The sequence below is a fragment of the Ovis aries genome, chromosome 17 (assembly GCF_016772045.2).
Source record: "Ovis aries strain OAR_USU_Benz2616 breed Rambouillet chromosome 17, ARS-UI_Ramb_v3.0, whole genome shotgun sequence".
Lineage (NCBI taxonomy): Eukaryota > Metazoa > Chordata > Mammalia > Artiodactyla > Bovidae > Ovis > Ovis aries.
Genome location: NC_056070.1, coordinates 37,194,171 through 37,214,741, shown reverse-complemented (window position 1 = coordinate 37,214,741; position 20,571 = coordinate 37,194,171). Strand labels below are relative to the sequence as shown.

Below are 20,571 nucleotides of genomic sequence, written 5' to 3'. Positions count from 1 at the left end.
TTTAGTAGCATTAAAATTATACATGTATACTTGCCTAGTAATCTCCATCAAATTGAAATTTCCTTATACTTAATATAATGTCAATAAATACATCAAAAAATAGACATGCAGGTTTTTGAGAAAACAAATACTATTTGCAGGGCCACAACTTTCTCCCTCTCATTTATCATTATTCATCTATGTGAGTGGCTGCTGCTGCTAAGTCACTTCAGTAGTGTCCGACTCTGTGCAACCCCATAGATGGCAGCCCACCAGGTTCCCCCGTCCCTGGGATTCTCCAGGCAAGAACACTGGAGTGGGTTGCCATTTCCTTCTCCAATGCATGAAAGTGAAAAGTGAAAATGAAGTCACTCAGTCATGTTTGACTCTTCACGACCCCATGGACTGCAGCCTACCAGGCTCTGCCATCCATGGGGTTTTCCAGACAAGAGTACTGGAGTGGGGTGCCATTGCCTTCTCCCATGTAAGCGCCATGTAATCCTATTATTAAAAGAAAATTTAAGCAAACTAAATGTCTCCTTGGCCTGCTTTGAAACAGTCCTTGTTTTGCATGCAACCTTTTTTTTTTTTTTTTTTTTTTTTTTTTACGTACGACTATTTGGATTTGCCTAGCACCTCACATCTGAGAAATTCTGTATGGGTAGGAGCTATGTCCTTGCTTATGCCACTAGAGCTTTTCATTAGTGACCTAATCTGCTGTGAGATTAGTACAGTTGCTGATTTCATCATTGTGAGGGTACCATAAATTGAGGCACAAATCCCATTATTACAATGCAGAGTGACCGGCTCACCAGTCCGTGAACCATTTAGCTCATTATTTACTTTAGTATAGCACACACCTTTCCAGTTCAATACACAGAATAGAACAATAAATATGTGTTTACTATTTACTGTTTGCAAAATACAAAATTAAGCTTTAGAAAGCAATGAGGTGTGAAATATGCCCATTTTTCTTTGGCCATCTCATTACAATACCTCATATACATTAAAGATCTAAAGGAAAGGTGTGAAGGTCCAATTAATTATTTCTAATGAAAGCAATATCTAGAACTGCAGGATGCCTGAGGTGGACTTGATTATTGTGCGCTTCAGTGTTCACTGACTATTGCTGTTCAGTAGCCTCGTCGTGTGCGATGCTATGACCCCGTGAACTGTAGCATGTCAGGTTCCTCTGTCCACGGGATTTTCCAGGCAAGAATACTGGAGTGGGTGGCCATTTCCTTCCTTCATGTAAAACATGGAACATGATCTGAACCTTGAAAAAGATCTGACTTACATCAGCCAGAGAAAACAAGAGACTCACTCACACTGGAACTCCTTGATGGCTTTAAGACTAATAATACACTACAGAGGAAACTGTATTCAAAAAGGAGTGAACAGTAAAAATCCTGAAAATAAATTATAATAATCACTCATAAATAAAAACAAAACAGAAAAGTGTATTAATTTGAGAACTCATGAAAGCCTATATATAGAATGTGAATATATGATTCTATAATTTCCAGGGCAGCAGAAAACACAATACTATTGACTGAATTATTGCTACAAATGAATGAATGTTTGAAAAATTATATTCTATATTATTATTAAATTAATTTCCAAAATATTCTTTCCATTTGAAAGTTAACGTTTAAAGTCAAGTTTAAAAATAAATGATATAGTATCAGATGGTGCAATCAAATTAACTAATATATTGGATGATACAATAAACTATGCTAAATAAGTTTAGGATTAAATAAGAATCAGGTCATGACTTGTCAAGAATTACACTAATGTGTCATTTTGCAATTTTAAAATGTTGTATTATTTTGCAGTGAGCACAATTTAAGGATAATATGGAAGAAAAAAATTATAAATAATATACATTAAGTGAAAAACTCAAGAAAACACCATCACCAGTGAGAGTAAAACAACACAGAGGAAAAATTAGATACATTCCTTAATTTAAATGAAGTAAATTTTATTTTTAGAACATATGGATTAGCAAGTACACATGCAAATTGCAAAAGGTGCTTAAAACCTAATTAAACTATCTTGAGAGTGCCCTCATGCTGAATCTTTAAGATCAAATAAGCCTCATTATCACATTAACCTTCTTTCCACACACTTGTTATACAAGTGTTGTTAATTAATTAGTCATTATGCAGTTCTTTAAGAGCTGGCCACCTCAGGAATGTTTTGTAACATTACCCAGTCCTTGTACACACAAATGTAGTCTATGAAATATCGCTTCTATCAACCCCTGAAAACTAGTCTAGTAAACCTTGTCAGACTAATTTAAATATTCATGCAGATATAATCAGGTTGAAGTTTTACAAAGAAAAATAATTTTGCAATATGAAAAATAATACATTCATTTATACCTAAAGATATATAAGCATGCTGACTTATACTATAAAAGAATTCTGGTGGAATGAATTTAGATCTGAGTCAATCATAGGTGAGTGCAAAACAATGGTATCTGAGAATGAGTCATCTACCCAAGAGATTTGCTCCAATTAACAGAAGACTGCACACATCTCTGATTCGTGTAGAGATGGGTACATCTGTCCTCTGCCCTTACTAAGCCCCCAAGCTGGAAGAGGACAAAGCATCTGCTTGGTGTTTTGAGAATTACTGGACACAGTCAGACCATCCTTTCTCATATCCTGGACTTGTTCTGGTCTTTTGTCTGTAGACCATCAGTGGCCTCAGCCTTGTTTCTCTGCTGAGATCTAGAGTGGTATTATTTATGGATCTTCTAAATGCCCAAAATCGGATGATCTGGGAAACCTTGAGAAATTCACAGAGTTCCTGTGATTGATAAAATCACATGAGGAAGGATTACAGATTAGAAATGGCTCCAGTGGATAACTTAGCTCTCATGGTATATGCCCTGGAGCTGATTAAAAATATATATGTGTATAGGTACAAAAGATGGTTTCTATATGCTGTAGCCTCAGCAGGTAGCCTCAAGTCTTAAGCATTCAATATATGCACTTGTTGGATTTGATCCCTTTGAATGACTTTTGTCCTTGAGGGATTAACTGTGTTTATGCAGGAGAGCCCAGTGACACAAACACAGATCTTAGGAGGCAGGTTGCCCTGCTTAAGGGGCTATCATGGCTGAACTTTGAATGACAGAGGGGCACTTTCTCTGAAATTTCAATCACAACTGAAGCAAGGATAGGTGCTTTTTAAGGAGAAGCAAGTGACTTTTACTATGTTTCTCAACCAAGTTGGTAGGAAGCATTTTAATGGAATTTTCCCCCTAATGATTTGGCAGTTAATTTCCATTAGTGTTACGAAGGACTGAGTGTAAGGTATTGCTTTATGTTATTAGTAGCAGCCCTAGGTTGGCAGTACTAACCTGCCCCAATTCCATTAATTGCCTTTATTTACAAATGAGAGCTCCTGTAAGGAAGGGCTTGTTCAAAACCTAACAAGTACTCTGGTTTCCTTATTTATGTAAATGCTGGTCATGACTTCAGATTGCAGAGGTCTATAATCTGTCTTCACTCAAAGAAAAATAATATATTAACAAACAAATACAAAGGAAAAAATCCCTTATTTAAAGGAAATAAATCTCAAAAGCTGGACAGGAAAAACAAAAAAAAAACCCTCAAAACTTTAAAAGCCAAAACACTAAATAGCAGTTCAAGTTCCATATCTCTAATGTCTCTAAGAAGGGAGTTTGCTCAGTTTGTCAAGGAGGACCTGACATGGTTTAAAATGCTTACTTTAGTGATTCATCTGGGCAAGATTAGTAGAAATTGAAAGCAAAATAAAGGGAGAAATTGATTAACCTGGAAAGAGAGATTTACTTAGGAGAACATCTTAGAGGACAGAGAAGCCACCAGATATGAAAAGGAAAATTAGATCTTAAATTCAGTACACACACACACACATGCATACAAGCACATGCAGGCATGTACACACAAACATGCACATACGTGTACACACATCATGGAGAGGTGACTCTGAGGACTAAATTCTCTTAAAATAGATATAACTAAAAAATGAGGAAATTTTTTAGTTGTCTGTTTAATAAAATGATTGGTAGTCTCCAGCAATCTGACACCAGAGGAGACTGGAAAGATCTCAGAGAGCAAGCTAAGTTGACTCTTCAAAGGAATCCACAATCAGGAACTAATCAGAAACATTTATTCATTTATCAATGTGCATTTATTCAGGAAATATTTATTGAGTCATAATTATGTTCAAGGCACTGTGCAAGGCATGTGAAAGGAGAAAAAGAGAGAGATAACAAGAGAGAGTAAATCTCCTCTAGTGAGGGCAGGCCAAAACTGAACTATAAACTTATTAGGTAAAATTGACCTTATTTAATTAAATTTAAGATGCTACTATTTATGTCTCTGTGAAGAAGTTTGAATGCCGAAGAACTGATGCTTTTGAACTGTGGTGTTGGAGAAGACTCTTGAAAGTCCCTTGGACTGCAAGGAGATCCAACCAGTCCATTCTGAAGGAGATCAGCCCTGGGATGTCTTTGGAAGGAACGATGCTAAAGTTGAAACTCCAGTACTTTGGCCACCTCATGCGAAGAGTTGACTCATTGGAAAAGACTCTGATGCTGGGAGGGATTGGGGGCAGGAGGAGAAGGGGAAGACAGAGGATGAGATGGCTGGATGGCATCATGGACTTGATGGATGTGTGTCTGAGTGAACTCCAAGAGTTGCTGATGGACAGGGAGTCCTGGCGTGCTGCGATTCATGGGGTCGCAAAGAGTAGGACACGACTGAGTGACTGAACTGAACTGAACTGAACTGAACGAAGAAGGAAACATTGCTAGTTGATAGACACTTTGTTTTTATACCCATTTTTATATATAGAATGTATCACTATTTCAAAGATGTTGACATAATGAGGAAATAATGTTAATACTTTTCTAGGCTATATACATCTTATTAGAAAGTAATAGCACTATCCATAAATAAAATCAAGAGGGACCAAGACTGTGGGAAGATGGGGATTAGTCCTAATCTTAAACTGTATAATTTGGATAAGTCTTTGTTGAGAAAAGGACATTTAACTGAACAGTTTAAAGTGGTTGAAACTGAGCCTTGTTGGCATTTGGCTAAATATCTTCAGGTTTAGGGAATAGATGCCTGCAAACTGGTTATACTAAAGAAAAGAAAAGCAGTGGACACTAAGAGCAGATAGAGTGGAGTTTGCAAGAGAGAGGCGAACAGGATAGGAAGATACTACAAAATCAGAAAACTTATGGTTTTGATGGGCTTTCAAGAGACTGGCTTTTAATTTGAGTGACATTAGAAGTCATTTTAGAATTTTAAGCAGAGGAAGGGTGCGACTTAACTCATAAATGTGAAGTTAGATATACACAAAAATAGGAATAATAATTTTAGTTATGGTTACTCAAGTGTAAGAATAGCAGCCCATAAATTCCTATCAAGTGTTTGCACAAACTGTGTAAAATACATTAGAAAGACAGATGGACAGTAAAACTTTCCCCTGGCATCCAGGGATGTATTCTAAAGCGACAGCTATTGCAGGTGGTCATGAAGTTGTCCTCTGCGCCTAAGGACTCATGATCTGGCAATGTTTGGAATCAGGACTCTGAGTGAAAACACAGCCAAGGTGAAACATACCCAAAGGACTCTAGGCAAGATAATGATGGATCATGTCTGGGCGTAGGTTAGATATCATTCTAATGGAAGAACTGCCCCTGGGTGGGATTACTCAAATCAGTAAGGAAAGCGTGGAAAACTTTTGCTTGAACTATACATGCTTTGGGCAGATCTAGATGCAATATTTTCAAATCTCTCACTGTGACAAATCCATAAGACTACATATAAGAAATCCATGGGAACAAATATGTGTGGACCAGAAAGCAGAGAGCAATAAAAGAGAAGGAAGACCCTTGTTTCTGCCACACTGCCTTACAAAACGAAAAAGCCAGATGAAGTGGCTTATTCTTTCTGAAAGAAAGAATGGAACAGTTAAGAGCAAGACAGTATTAGAAACAAGAGGAAATGTAGCAGAAATTAATAGAGAACAGGATCTAGAAACTTTCAGACTGAGGGTATGAAATATTGTGGAGTTCACGGGAAGTTTAGCTTTGTAGCAGCCCCAAAAGCACTGGCTGTAGAAACGTTAATCTCATTTTCTGTTTCAGAATCAGGGAGAAGATATATGCCAGCTAAAACAGCATGGGGGTTTGGTGTAATCTCTAGGGACCTACTTTCACAAATGCAAGTAATTCCATCTTGGCGGAAATATGATTGTCTTATCTGCTTTCTGAGAGCGCTATCAGGCTGCATGGACTGATCTTTCTCCCAGAAAGTTTATGAACACTGGGCTTTTGTGGCAAAACCAGGCTTAATGTACATGAAATATATCCTTTCTTCTTTTTGAGCACAGAGCTCCTTTACTTTTCTCAGATTTCTTTATGTCAAACACACTAATTATGTGTTTTGCTAAGCAGGCAAAACACTATCTGATACCACAAGTCCTACTCTTAAAAAATCTCCTACACAGTCCTTCACATGTGGTCTCTCCAGTGCTTGAGGAAAACGATTTTATTTGCAGTGTGGAGATATCCACCCCCTCCCCTTCAATTTTTACAGTTACTCAGATAAGATCTCTTTTATAGGTCATGGTGCAATATGAACTAACTATACAAATGCTGAAGCTTACTCATACTTGCTGTATTTTATCTCATAACCAGGCCCAGGTAACAAACAGTTCACCGACTGGATCCAGGGCATTCAGTAGCATTGTCTTATATGATATTTTGGGCTTCAGAGAGACCAATCCTTGATCACAAGATGACTGCATGAAACAGAGCTCCCTGTTTAGACCCCTAACTGAACTGGATTGCAGTAGAAATGAGAAATCAGCATGATAAATAAAGTTACATATTGGTTAAACTACTAGAATAACAGAGAAACCACACAGTCAGTGGCTTAAGTAAGATATACATCCTGATATGTCATCATAAAGTGGTATCGTGGCTTCATAGTATGGCTATGGATTAAGCTATTTTAACACAGAACCAAATACCTTGTCTAAAACAAGATATTAGACTTGTAGGCAGCCAGATAATGATTGAGGAACTTGTTCTCATTGCACACCCAATGCATTTGTTTCTTATTCCTGCTGTAACATATTAAGCAACCTAAATTTATTTCCTTACATTTCTGAAGGCCAGAAATCAAAACTAAGTTTTACTAAGGTGCCAGCAGGGTTGGTTCATTTTGGAGACTCTAGAGGAAACTCCACATCCTTGGAATTTCTATCTTCTTGGGTTACCTACAATCCTTGGTCTATTACTAATTCTTCAAATCACTCCAACTTCTTGTTTTTGTCATCACATCTCCCAATTTCTTCTTTGACTTTCTTGCTTCTCCTATTTGGGGACCCGGATAATTACACTTAGAGCCTACCAGAATCATATCCTTATCTTGAGAACCTTAATCATATATGCAGGTTGCCTTTGCCATATAACGTAGCATTCACATGTTCCAAGGATTAGGATGTGCATAGCTTCTGTGAGGCCACTTTCAGCCCTCCATCCTCAGGCACCTTCTATTTTTATTATTCTGCTAACTTCAAAGCATAACTTTCTTTCTCAGAATTAAAAATAGATCCTCCAGCTACCACCATCAGACCCATATTCAAAAAAAAAAAAAAAAAAGAAGAAGAAGAAGAAGAGAGAGAGAAAGAAACAGGAAAAAAGGAAGGGAAGGCACATATCTTTTCTCTTATGATCACAATTCAGGTATTAAATGCATTAGTTACCCTCACACTCTATTGGCCAAAACTTTGTTACAGGGAAACATTTAGCTTCAAAGGGAAGTGGAAAGATAGGTTTTGGTAGGTTGCCTTAGGCTTGTTAAAAGTGATCTTTTATTATTACAGAAAACTAAAGAGGGTTATTTGGTAGAGAGCAACTCACATATAGTGACAAAATTAATCTGTTTATCTATGGTTTTAAGCAATTAAATATAAGATTTTTGTCCTTGAGTAGTTGATATAGAAAGAGAAATATTATACCAAGAAAAACCATTTTGGGGGGTCATTCTCCTTTCTTTACATACTACTGAGTACCTGCCATGGTTTTTAGCAGAATTAAGTACTGAACTCTGAGAATAAAGATGAAATTACTTGGAATTACTTGTAATTTCTAAATTTATTTGGTATTTTCTTGATGATGCCCACATTAATCATATCCACTAACTTCCAGAATTGTTACAAATGAGGATCATGGGAAACTTGCCTTTAACTAATACAATCTCTCATGCTTTAAAATGATTTTTATAAGATAGAAGATCCTGATGAAACTTAGTAAGAGCTAAGTCCTCTGCCTTAGATAAATAGAATAAATAACACAACAGTTATCAAATACTGAAAATCAGCAGCAGATGACTGTAATCCCTGAAATAAGACAAAAAGAAAAAAAAAAAAAAAAAAGGATGAGCTATATAATGCCTTGGGCTTCCCAGGTGATGCTAGTGGTGAAGGACCCACCTGCCAATGCAGGACACATAAGAGATGTGGGTTCGATCCCTGGGTTGGAAAGTTTCCTGGAGAAGGGCATGGCAACCCACTCCAGTATTCTTGCCTGGAGAATCACATGGGCAGTGGAGCCTGGGAGGCTACAGTTCACAGAGTCACACAGAGTCAGATATAACTGACGTGACTTAGCATACATTTAATGCCTCAGCCATCAAGCATTTGGTTGATATTGATGATGAGGAGAGGAATTGAAAGGTCACAATGAATTAAAGATAAAGCTTGTGAAATTCAAAAAAGCTTGGCAGTTGGAATTTGTAGGAGAGAGCACCTAAAAGTAGTGAAAGATGTTGAGAAAGAGCTATAGTAATCTGAATAGGGGTGGTGGGGGCTTTGGTCCAATGCATAGACTAAAACTACACAAAGAAGTTTTGTGGACTGGAGAGACCTAACTGAAAAACCAGACTGGAGACCTTAATAGACCCCAGAAACAAGATATCTTAGAAAGATAATGAAATAAATTCTAACCTATAAATACTCAAATAAAGTTAAAAAAAAAAAACCTCTAAAATGCAAAACTGATTTACAGTAAATTAATGTCAAAACAAAATTCAATACTTCTCAAAAGTATCCAACAAATCTCTCTCAATGGTTTTTATCAATCAATTTAAAAATGTTTCAACAGACATGAGAAGAGAGAAAATTTGACTCACATGCAAGAAAAGTATTAGTCAACAGACACATACAATTTCATAAATGAATTAGCAAAAAAGGTAAAACAATCTGGTATGGAAATACTGAAAGATTTAAAGAAAAACGTGAACACAATGGGGATAAACACAGCCAGAGAAATGGAAAAAAATGACTAGAACTAAAAGTTTTATTAGATATTATACAAGTCTGAAAGCAATAGAATAACATGTGAAAAATGTTGAAAGAAAAAAAAAAAAGGAAAACTGCTCCAAATTCAATATCCAGTAGAAATCATTCTTTAATGAAGAAAAAATGAAAATGTCTTTAAACAAAATGGCTGAGAAAAGGTATTAGGAACAGATTTGAATTTCACATTGCTAAATAATGTTTAGTAGGCTAAAGGAAAGTTCAGAAATTTGGATTTAAGTGAAATAATGAGGGGATTAGGAAGGATAAATGTAAAAGTCTGTTTTCTTTTTCTTTTAATTTTTGAAAGACATTTGACTATTTAGAGTAAAAATAATACAATGTATTGTGAGGTTTATTACATATGTAGAAGTAAAATGTTTGACAATGTTACCACAATGAATGGAAAGGAGAAAGAAAATGTATATTGTGTTAAAGTCCTTATATTTTATGTAAAGTGGTAAAATCTGTAAAGATACATAGTAATACATTAAAGCTGTATGTTGAGAACAGTTTCAGTTACACCTTAAAAGTCAAAAAAGAGTTACAGTTGAGAAGTTTTTGGTGGTTGTTATTTGGTCACTAATCATTTCTGACCCTGCAATCCCATGGACTGTAGCCCATCAGCCTCCTCTGTCTACAGGATTTCCCAGGAAAGAATACTGAACTGGGATGCCATTTCCTTCTCCAGGGGATCTTCCCAACTGAAGGATCAAACCCTCAATTCCTGCAGCTCTTGCATTACAGGCAGATTCTTTACCACTGAGCCATCAGGGAAATCCAGAACAAGTTAAATAATTTTGAGATAAAAAACAAAAATCTAAAAGATATGTACTCCAACAGAAGGCAGAATATAAGAAAATAATGAAAAAGAGAGCTGATGCAACCATTGAAAACAGATAGCATGGAGAAGGTGATGGCACCCCACTCCAGAACTCTTGCCTGGAAAATCCCATGGACAGAGGAGCCTGGTAGGCTGCAGTCCATGGGGTCGCAAAGAGTCAGACACGACTGAGTGACTTCACTTTCACTTTTCACTTACATGCCTTGGAGAAGGAAATGGCAACCCACTCCAGTGTTCTTGCCTGGAGAATCCTAGGGACGGGGGGAGCCTGGTGGGCTGCCATCTATGGGGTCACACAGAGTCGGACACTACTGAGGCAACTTAGCAGCATGACAGAACAGTTAAATCAGTGAGAATTATCCCAGGATAGAGATGTTGACGTTCTCCCAAAACTATAAACTTCAAAAACTCTTTCACTTAAAGGAAACAAAATGAGAAATTAGGGAGGGACCTGATTCTTCAGATATTACGTGTTCTTAAAGCTTTCAGACTTTCTTTAGACTTTATGTCACAAGGGTATAAGGATTTAATTTTGGATATTAATTACTTTGGACTAATTTCTTTGAAACTTTAATCTTTGAAGTATCATTACTCTCTGGGAATTTAATAATTAGATTATATATTAAAATTTGAACATTATGCTCTCACTATTGCATAATTGGAGTATCTTGATATCATGATTTAATCTAATTGCAGAAGCTCTGAAAAGCCCTACTGAACAGTATAACTAGACATAATGTAGCATGGGAAACAGAAAAAAATCTTCAGGCTTTGGAATTAATGGCTTAATGTACTGTCCTGCCATGTTCAGCTACTTCAATTATGTCTGACTCTTTGTGACCACATGGACTGTAGCCCACCAGGCTCCTCTGTCCATGGGTTTTTAGACAAGAATATTGGAGTAGGTTGCCATGCCCTCCTCCAGGGGATCTCCCTGACCCAGAGATCTAACTCAACTCTCCTCTATCTCCCACATGGCAGGCAAATTCTTTACTACTGAGCTACCTGGGGAAGCCCAATGTACAGTCCTACCATATTTCAAAGCCTTTTGGAAGAAAACATATGGTACCCACCAGTAGTTCTCAGGGATGCTATAAAAAGGCAGCAATGGTCATTAGGCTAGTGAGTAAATGATAGTTGCTCAGTTGTCTCTGACTCTTTGCAATCCCATAGACTGTAGCCTGCCAGGTTCCTCTGTCAATGAAATTCTCCAGGCAAGAATACTGAAGGACATCCTTAGGTATGAGCATCTCCAAGAATCACTCTGAGAATAGAACTTAGTTCAGATAGTTGGTCTGGGAAATGATCCCAGAAAGCACAAGTTAAAGATTAGGAAAAATAAGATAGAGGAAAGAAAAACAGCACCAAAAAAGGCTCAATTCCAGTGCCTTAGGAATTGAGAAATCAGGAACCACTAAGGAGCTGGAAGCTGGGCTTCCTACTCATCAACTCTTGTTCCCCACTGGTTAAGGACTGTACCTGGGGACATTCAATGCCTGGTACACCTGGGATGCACTGAGTGCAGTTGGTAAAGCTTCCTGTGTCAAGTAAAGACCTAACTAAAGAGAGTGGAAGAAAGATCCCTACATGACCAGCTGTCAGGGGATGTCCACCACACCTGAGAAGGGAGAGTGAGGTTTGGAGCCAATCATCAAAATTAAGGGGAAGACTGACTTGACGTATGTCTGATCTCAACTCTTGAAGAAACAGCCACTCCCTATATATTTATTTTCAAGTCAAAATTAGGAGAACAAAGCTGGAAACTCTGAAGAAGGATACACACCCCTGCATCACATATCTCTGGGGAATCAAATTGTTGCAGCAGTAGTTCTCCAACTGGCATCAGGAGGGTTTGTTTGTCACGGGTCCTCTTACCCCATGACCAGGGCATTCAGGGCATTCAGGGCACCCTGAGAATGTGCACTTTAAAAAATTATATTAATAAATTTATTTATGAAATAAAAATAGACTCACAGACATCAAAAACAAACATATGGGTACCAAAGAGGAAAGGGGGGAGAAAGATAAATTAGTAGTTTAAGATTAACAGATGCACAGTAGTATTAAGTGTTAGTTGCTCAGTCATGTCTGACTCGGCAGCTCCACGGACTATAACCCTCCAGGCTCCTCTGTTTTGGAATTCTCCTGGCAAGAATACTGAGTGGCTAGTCATTCCCTTTTCCAAGGGATCTTCCCAACCCAGGGATGGAACCACGGTCTCCTGCATTGCAGGCAGATTCTTTACCATCTGAACCACCAGGAAACCCTAACAGATGCACACTACTCTGTATAAAGTAGATAAATATCAATGTCCTATTGTATAGCATGTGGAACTATATTTAATATCTGGAAATAATCTGTAATGGGAAAATTTTTTAAAAGAATATATATATTCTTTTAAGAATCTGCCTGTAATGCAGGAGGCCTGGGTTTGATCCTTGGTTTGGGAAGATCCGCTAGTTAAGGGAAAGGCTACCTACTTCAGTATTCTGGCCTAGAGAATTCCATGGACTATATAGTCCATGGGGTTGCAAAGAGTCGGACATGGCTAGTGACTTTCAGTTTCACTTTCACGTGTATTATGTATAACTAAATCACTTTGCTATACACCTGAAACTAACACAAAAATGTAAATTAACTACATTTAAGTTAAAAAAAATTAATATTAAAAATAAAATAAGTTGTTGGTGCTGCTTGCCCAGGAACCATAGTTAGAGAATAACTGAGCCAGTGTAACTCTCAAAACCTCTCTCTCATCATCCTCTGATAACTCACAGTGGGAAGAAGAGAGAGGAAGAACTTGGCCTTTTTGCTCCCTGCTTTCTGGACCTTACTATTCACAGGAAGTTTTTATTCCCATCTTTACTTTGTCCTTGCTAAAAACTTAGTTGGGAAGCCTCCCTGAGACTGGGTGAGGAAATTCAGTCTCATGATACAAGAAAAAGCAAGCCACTGTTGCTCCAGACTTAAGCCGCTTTATCTACAAAGCTTTACCAGTAATGAAGGTGATGCTTTGATATCTATATAACTAACTCCAAGTGTTGTTTCCAAACTCTGAAGGAGAAAAATAGGGATGTTCTACATAAACATTCTATAAAGCCAGCAGTTTTTTGCAGAAGTTTTTGACATGAGTAGGAAAATATACACTTGATATTATGTGTGAGGTCTTCAACAATAAACAAGAAAGAAATAACTGTGTGCTTATAGGTCTATTTTGAATATGGACGAGCTTTCTGCCCAGAGGGTAGTGTAAACACCAAATGACATTTAAAATTTCATAGATTCTGTATCTTAAGCTGAAGATCTAAAGACGATTCGCTTTGTATAAAAAGAAAAAGAAAAGCATGAAATGAATTCCACTGGTAGAGTCAAGCTCCTTTGATTTATACATAATGTTTCCTCTGGCAAGGACACAGAAGCACTCTCATATTTCAATAATCTAATTTTGTATTGTTTGAAAAGAAAAAGAGCTATTGATAGACTTTTATTTAGCCTGCACCCTGGGATATTTAAATAGACTTTGCACTTCAAAAACACTCTAACAAATTCCAATGACTTGTGGCATTTGCCTAAGTTTTTATGGTAATCAATAATATATTTTATTTTTATTACTAATTGACAAACTGTTAAGATATGTTAAATTTCCTATGAAAACCTGATTTTCTAAAGTTCTTTTTAACCTTTTCTAAAAAGTGGATGGAGAATGCAAAATGAATTAAACTAGTTTCAGAGATTTATTGGGTCCATAAAAGTGTTATTTGTCTAATTTGCATTTCCTTGCATGTTCATTGTATTTTTCAGTGTCACAGTTCCTTTTCAACCATTCCTTTGTTATCGGCTTATAACTGTTCTGAGTGATCTTAATTTTAGTATATTTACTTATCCACAAATCATACCTTTAAAGTTATTATGCCAAATATAAATATAAAATAAAGAAAAGGGAAACATTAAGAAAAGAGACAAACCGCATGTTAGCAAATCAGTTACAGGCTGTTATTTTTAACTAGTCTTATCATTTCTAAATATTTTGTTATAAAGTTATTATTCTATTATTTTTTGCATAATATGTTGACATACCAGCATGCTTTGTGATAAACAGGACAAGTTACTTACTCAGTATTTATTCTTACCTTCCTTCCTTCTTTCCTTTTAGATAATTGAACACTTCAGTGTTGTGAATGGCAAAACCCCAGTGTCAAAGAAACATCTTTTGCATTCTCTCTATTTAGAGAGCCAATGCAGTTATTATTGGCACTCTCTTTAAAGTTTCTTTAAAAATGGGCTCTTGGTGTCAGGCACTGTTTTCCTTCCTCTTGCTTCCTTTTTCCTTCTTGAAATATGAAATTGATGACTACAATTTTCACCTCCACTTGGAAACGTTAAGAAAGGAAACAACATGCTAAGCACAGGTAGGGGAAGCATAACATGGTGATGGCGTTGTGGAATTGCCCCCCCGAACCACCTCATCTGGACTTCTTTTATGCGTAAGAACACCACATTTGTGTCTCCCTCAAGCCCTGTTATTTGGCGTGTTTCTTACAGCTGCTGAAGATAATCTATGACCAATACATGCATAAGACATTTTCTACCCAGCATTTTTACTTATTCAAATAATCTTAAATATGAAAAAATGATCCTTAAAATACACTTATTGGCTTCCCCAGTTGATAAAAATTGCAGTAGAACAAGGGGCTTTTCTTTTTTTAGTCAGTTGTGGTTGAATTTGATGAACACATTTTCCCCCTCTCAGCTAAGGCCAGAACTGGAAAGTTAGATCTAAACATCTGGGTTTCTAAACATCTATCACATTTTAATGGTCCATATACTCCTTTATATATGCTTGACCTAAAGAAGTGTATTTTTAATAGACAGAAATTGCCAGATACCTTAAAAAGACGTTCTGAGTGAAGGTTTTACATTTCTTTCTCTCTCGTACCCTGTACTAGTAGTATTTGACCAAGGTGGATATCCCAGTTAATTTTTCAATTTGGTTCTCCCTGATGCCTCAGAAGGTAAAGCGTTTGTCTGCAATGTGAGAGACCTGGGTTTGATCCCTGGAGAAGGAAATGGCAACCCACTCCAGTACTCTTGCCTTGAAAATCCCATGGACGGAGGAGCTTGGTGCAGGCTACTGTCCACAGGGTCACAAAGAGTTGTCACGACTGAGCAACTTCACTTTCACTTTCTCATGTTCTCACCTACTGTCTTACCTATCACTTCCTTACCTTATCATTTATTCTGTGGTCCATCACTATAATCATTCTTTAACAACTTGCTTAAATTTCTAGTACCTATCTCTCTCCCACCTACTCATCTGACAAAATAAAATATTGATTAAATCCAAATCTCTTCTCTCTATGATTGCAAGTGCACAACCAACCACAGCGGAAGAAAAACATATCCATATTTATCATCTCAAGGACACCCAAAGGTCAGAACCACATTCCAACTACATACTGCTATTTTTATTGTCCTTCCTACATACCTCTCTTCTCCTCAAAGCACTAAAGCTCTCAACTCTGCATCCTCAATAGTTGGCATTCCTCATGTCATGAAATAATCCAAGCAATGCAAAGAAGATTTTCTCATGCTCCCTCCCTGAGCATCTTCCCCAGTGTCTTTCTCCTGGTTTAAAGAGATTAACTGCCAATCTTTCAAAGAACAACTCTTCCATTTGTGTACTAGGTTATATCAACTTTTAAAAGATTTGATTACTACAATTTTCCTCTTTTCCTCTGATATGAGCTACTTTTAATTTTTATTGGATTATTCACATCAACATAAAAGATAATCACATCTGCAATTTTTTTTTTTAATAAAATTCTTTCTCCAAATCCTACATCACTCTCCAGTCAAGGCATAGTTCTCTCTTTGTTCCCTTTCAATCTATATAATATCATTGCTTCTCTTTGCAAACCCCATCCTTTCACAAAAACATTTATACCAAGAATTTCAAAGCAGATTAAATGTAGTCGGAGAAAATAGGAAAAGACTAGTTTTAATCCCAAATTTAGGAATCTTTCTTCCCAGAAAAAGGAAAACCTTAGTGCTCAATCAAGGTAATCACTGCTAATATTGAATTTGTAATGCTAAGCCTGATAATGGCAGAAAATTCACAGTGTTTTCTGAGACCTCATTATTCCTTTATTCTTGTATTCCATCTTCAGAGAAAAATCTGAGATCAGAGTAAATAGTTCATCCACAGGAGGGATGAAATCAGAACACTTCATTTCCCCAGAACCTCTCAGGGCACATTTTATGACACAAATGCCTGCGGTTTGGCTCAAAACCTTCTTCCTGGGCTTCCCAGCTGGAGCATAGCAAATGAGTGAGTTATGTAAGAAACTTACATCAGATGTGAATGGGAAGCAGACACTTGAAAGAGCAACCATTCAGAATAGTTCTCGTGCTTTACATCACAATTACTTGAGAAGCTTGTCAAAATGAAGATTTTAAATCAAACTTCTAGAAGGTGCTGGTAAAACTCCAGTTCTATATTTTTGATACTTTTTCCTGTTATCCTGATCCACTTAGAGCATGTAACATGCACTGCTCAACAAATTAGCAAGAGTTTTTACACAGCTGCCGCTTAGACTGGATAAACACAGGCTGAAAGTGAGGATGCTCTAAATAAAAGAGATTATTTAGTGTTGTTGTTGTTGTTTAGTTGCTAAGACTTGTCCGACTCTTTGGCAATCCCATGGACTGTATCCTGCCAGGCTCCTTTCTCCATGGGATTTTCCAGGCAAGAATACTGGCCTGGTTTGCCGTTTCCTCCTGCAGGGGATCTTCCCAACCCAGGGGTGGAACCATGTCTCCTACATTGGCAGGTGTATTCTTTACCACTGAGCCACCAGGGAATGAATGGCTAGCCGAGAACAAAATTGGAGAATGTTTCTCCCTAATATATTTATGCATATATATATATATATATATATATATATGCTCAAAACAAAAAAGCACAATGCATCATTGATAATTCATCAACAAAGAGGGGGGCAATGGCCAAACTTGCTACAACAGCCACTTCATCATGGATGCAGCACCCACATAGCAAACATCCCACATACACACTTGTCCTGTCTTCCCAGGACTGTGTGTCCTCCAGGATAGTTGCTATCTCTGAATGTCCTACTTTAAATATCTGAGACCACTGGGAACAAGCATGCTTCACTTCCTTCACATCCTGTCTGCTTTCTTCACTGGTTTCCTTGAAAGTCCATTTCTATGCCTTAACCCATGTTTAGTTGACAGCTGGGTTTGCATCAGAAACCAAGGTCTAAATCTGCTTCTGTGGAGTGCCAACAGTAGTTAAACTATTGGCAGAGTCATACCAAGTCTTTGATGAAAATCCATCAACCTCTAGCTTTAGAAAGATTTATTTAACATAAATCTTTAAATTAAAGGGTCCAGAGATAAGAAAGGATGTTACAAATAAACAAACAAAAAAAACAGGAAAAAGCTTGGACCAAGATAGCAACAAAGGTGACCTCCCACAGACCCTGGGTCTTATTAAACACTGATTTTATTTTATTAGCATATTAAATGACACATCTGTCAGTGGCCATGACCCAACACTAAGGGTCAAAAAAGTATAAAAGGGGGCGGCACCCTACTCTGCCTTCCCTGGTAGACTAATGCAAATGTTATCTCATCATTCACCTCAGCCCTCCTTCCTTTGTCTTTACTCTTTAAAATTAGATTCCTTTCATTAGGCAGGCAGGAAGTTGATCTGTGAACTTAGTTCCCACTTTTCCATTCTTTGGCCACTGAATAAAGCCTGTGTTTGGTCAATCTCAGGTTTGGCTTCATTATTTTCTGCTTTAGCAGATCAGAAAACGAACCCTCCCCAACCCAGGCAGCAGGAGTGAGATCTATAAGAATCTGATAACAAAACCATAAGCTCCCTAACCTTTTCAAACTTCTTTTTCCAATATTTTCTTGATTTATAGGGTGCTCATTCTAAGTCTTCGTTTCTCCAATTGTTAACCTCAGCTTCAAGGCTCAGTTCTCTGACTTCAAATCCAACTATACTTATCCTAAAATGACTTCATCAAGCTCCAATTTAAGACTTTAAATCCAGTCTATGCACACTGATATTATCAAAATATTCAGCTTCGTGCTGTCATTCTGATCTTTGGACTTACATACTAAACTGCATACTTGACTTCCATCTGGATAATTGTATAGAAGTTAACTTGTCGAAACAAATAAACAAACAAAGAAACAGACAAAAAAAACATTAATCTTACTCAGTCTCCAAATATGCTTCTTCCCCATTGTAGTTGACGTTATGACCATAGATCTAAGTGCTGCCTTCAAATTCCTTGGGTTCATTCTTTTCAAAGCTCTCTTCTTCTCATATTCACAAGCCATTCTTCAAATCTACTTTCAAAATATATCCCCAATCTGGCGACTTTTTACCTCTTCATCATTAACACTCAATCTTAAGCCATGTTTATCTCTCCTCTAGACTACTAAAGTTTTTTAAAAAACAGATCCGAGTGCTTCCAATCATTTTAAAATAAATTAGAACATGCCATTTCAAATAATAAATGCTTAATATAATAATATATTATAATGTTATAATGATATTCTGGCTATAATAAGAATCAGAATCCAATTTCTTAATTATGTACAGGGATTCATGTGATCTGCCTGGAGGCTGTCTCTCCAATGTCATTCCTGCCAGTCTCCTCTTAATTCATACCAATCACACCAACCACCTTGCTGTTCCTACAGAAAGCCTAGTAAATTTCTGCCTCCTTTTTGTAAACTATAGAGTAAATTAATGTACATATCTGTATGGGAATTAATTAGTGTGTATTAATGAATCATATATGCAATTCTATATCATCAATTCAATGAAGAAAATTTTAATTAAGTCATAAATAAAATAAAGCACTGATTATAAAATTGTTATCAGCCTACTTGGCCAATGCTCATAGCAATTAAATTGATTATTGAAATTATAAAACTCAGTTCAGTTCAGTTCAGTCCCTCAGTCATGTCTGACTCTTTGTGATGCTATGGACTGCAGGATGCCAGGCCTCCCTGTCTATCACCAACTCCTGGAGTTTACTCAAACTCATGTCCATTGAGTCAGTGATGCCATTCAACTGTCTCATCCTCTGTTGTCCCCTTCTCCTCTTGCCTTCAATCTTTCCCAGCATCAGGGTCTTTTCCAATGAGTCAGTTCTTCCCATCAGATGGCCAAAGTACTAGCCTTTCTTAGTCATTTGGGATGGTCTTTGAATATCTACTGAAGAAAAAACCATTAAAACAACCCCACATTTCTTACCATTCACTTGGAAGATATGAGTCTGATAGATGTTTTCATAGCCTTCTGCATAGCAGGTATAATTCCCCATGTGAGTTGTGGTGACTTTGGTTATATACAAGGACCCATCATCTCCAAAGTCCTATAGAAAAAAAGCAAAATTAAATAGAATTAGCCATTTGTCCTTAAAATATATTTTATCAGTTCACATTTTAAAAATGTGTACTCAAGAAAAAGTAAATTAATATATTTAAATTATGGAAATGACCACTGTGAGTGATTAGTTAGTTCAATAAACTTGGAAGACTTTATGGGCTAAAATTACTTATTTCAAATTAAGTTTTTTTAAAAAAAGTATAACTTCTTAGTATTTATTTGAAATGTATGAGCTTATATAAAATAACTGAATTTTTACATATTTATTATAATTCAGCTTACATTAATAAAGGCCTACAATGTTTTTTCTTATTTATAACTAAAACAAACAGCTGTTAACTACATTCTTCACATTTGCAATTCTTATACCCTTTAATTATATATTTACCCAGGAAAAAATATTAAAGCAGTGTGGTCTCAGAGATGGAATTTATAGTCATGTGAATAGATCATGATTTTTTCAAGCCTCCTGGGAACAATCAGTACATTAGACAGAAATGACTGTGGCCTTTCAAATTTATGAGGAAACATGGGTAACCATTTAAAAAGAACAAATAATCTTGCATTTCCTGTCAAAATCAAATTCAAGAAACACCTCTGAAACAGTAAAGACAAAAAAGCTTTGCTTTCATAAAGGCAATGAATATATTGGCAAAAATTATCTCAATAAAAATTTTCAGAACTTTGGAAATAGACAAAGGCTTGCACCAGCCCACAGAGCATTTACTGGAAACAGTGGCTGCCTCTCAGAAAGAACAGTGAGGCTGATAGTTTCCCTCTCTTCACAGCTACATAAAAGCCTTGGACTACCAACTTTGTGATTTGACTAGCAGTGAAAATCATCATACCTCAAACTTCAGAGTGGGGAAGAACCTATTTAAAACTCCTCCAAGATCCCATCCTCAGAAAATCATCACAGTCTAACCTATGTAGCAGCTCC

General features: G+C 36.8%; 1 protein-coding gene across 4 annotated transcripts in view; it reads right to left on the bottom strand.

Annotated features, from left to right (window-relative positions):
- FSTL5 (follistatin like 5) overlaps positions 1–20,571 on the bottom strand; it is a 937,018-nt gene that overhangs the window by 201,918 nt on the left and 714,529 nt on the right. For all 4 annotated transcript variants that reach the window (XM_027956327.2, XM_042234380.1, XM_042234379.1 and 1 more), the window contains exon 8: positions 19,497–19,617. In XM_027956327.2, the coding sequence (XP_027812128.2) occupies positions 19,497–19,617 (121 nt within the window). The remainder of the gene's footprint in view (positions 1–19,496; positions 19,618–20,571) is intronic.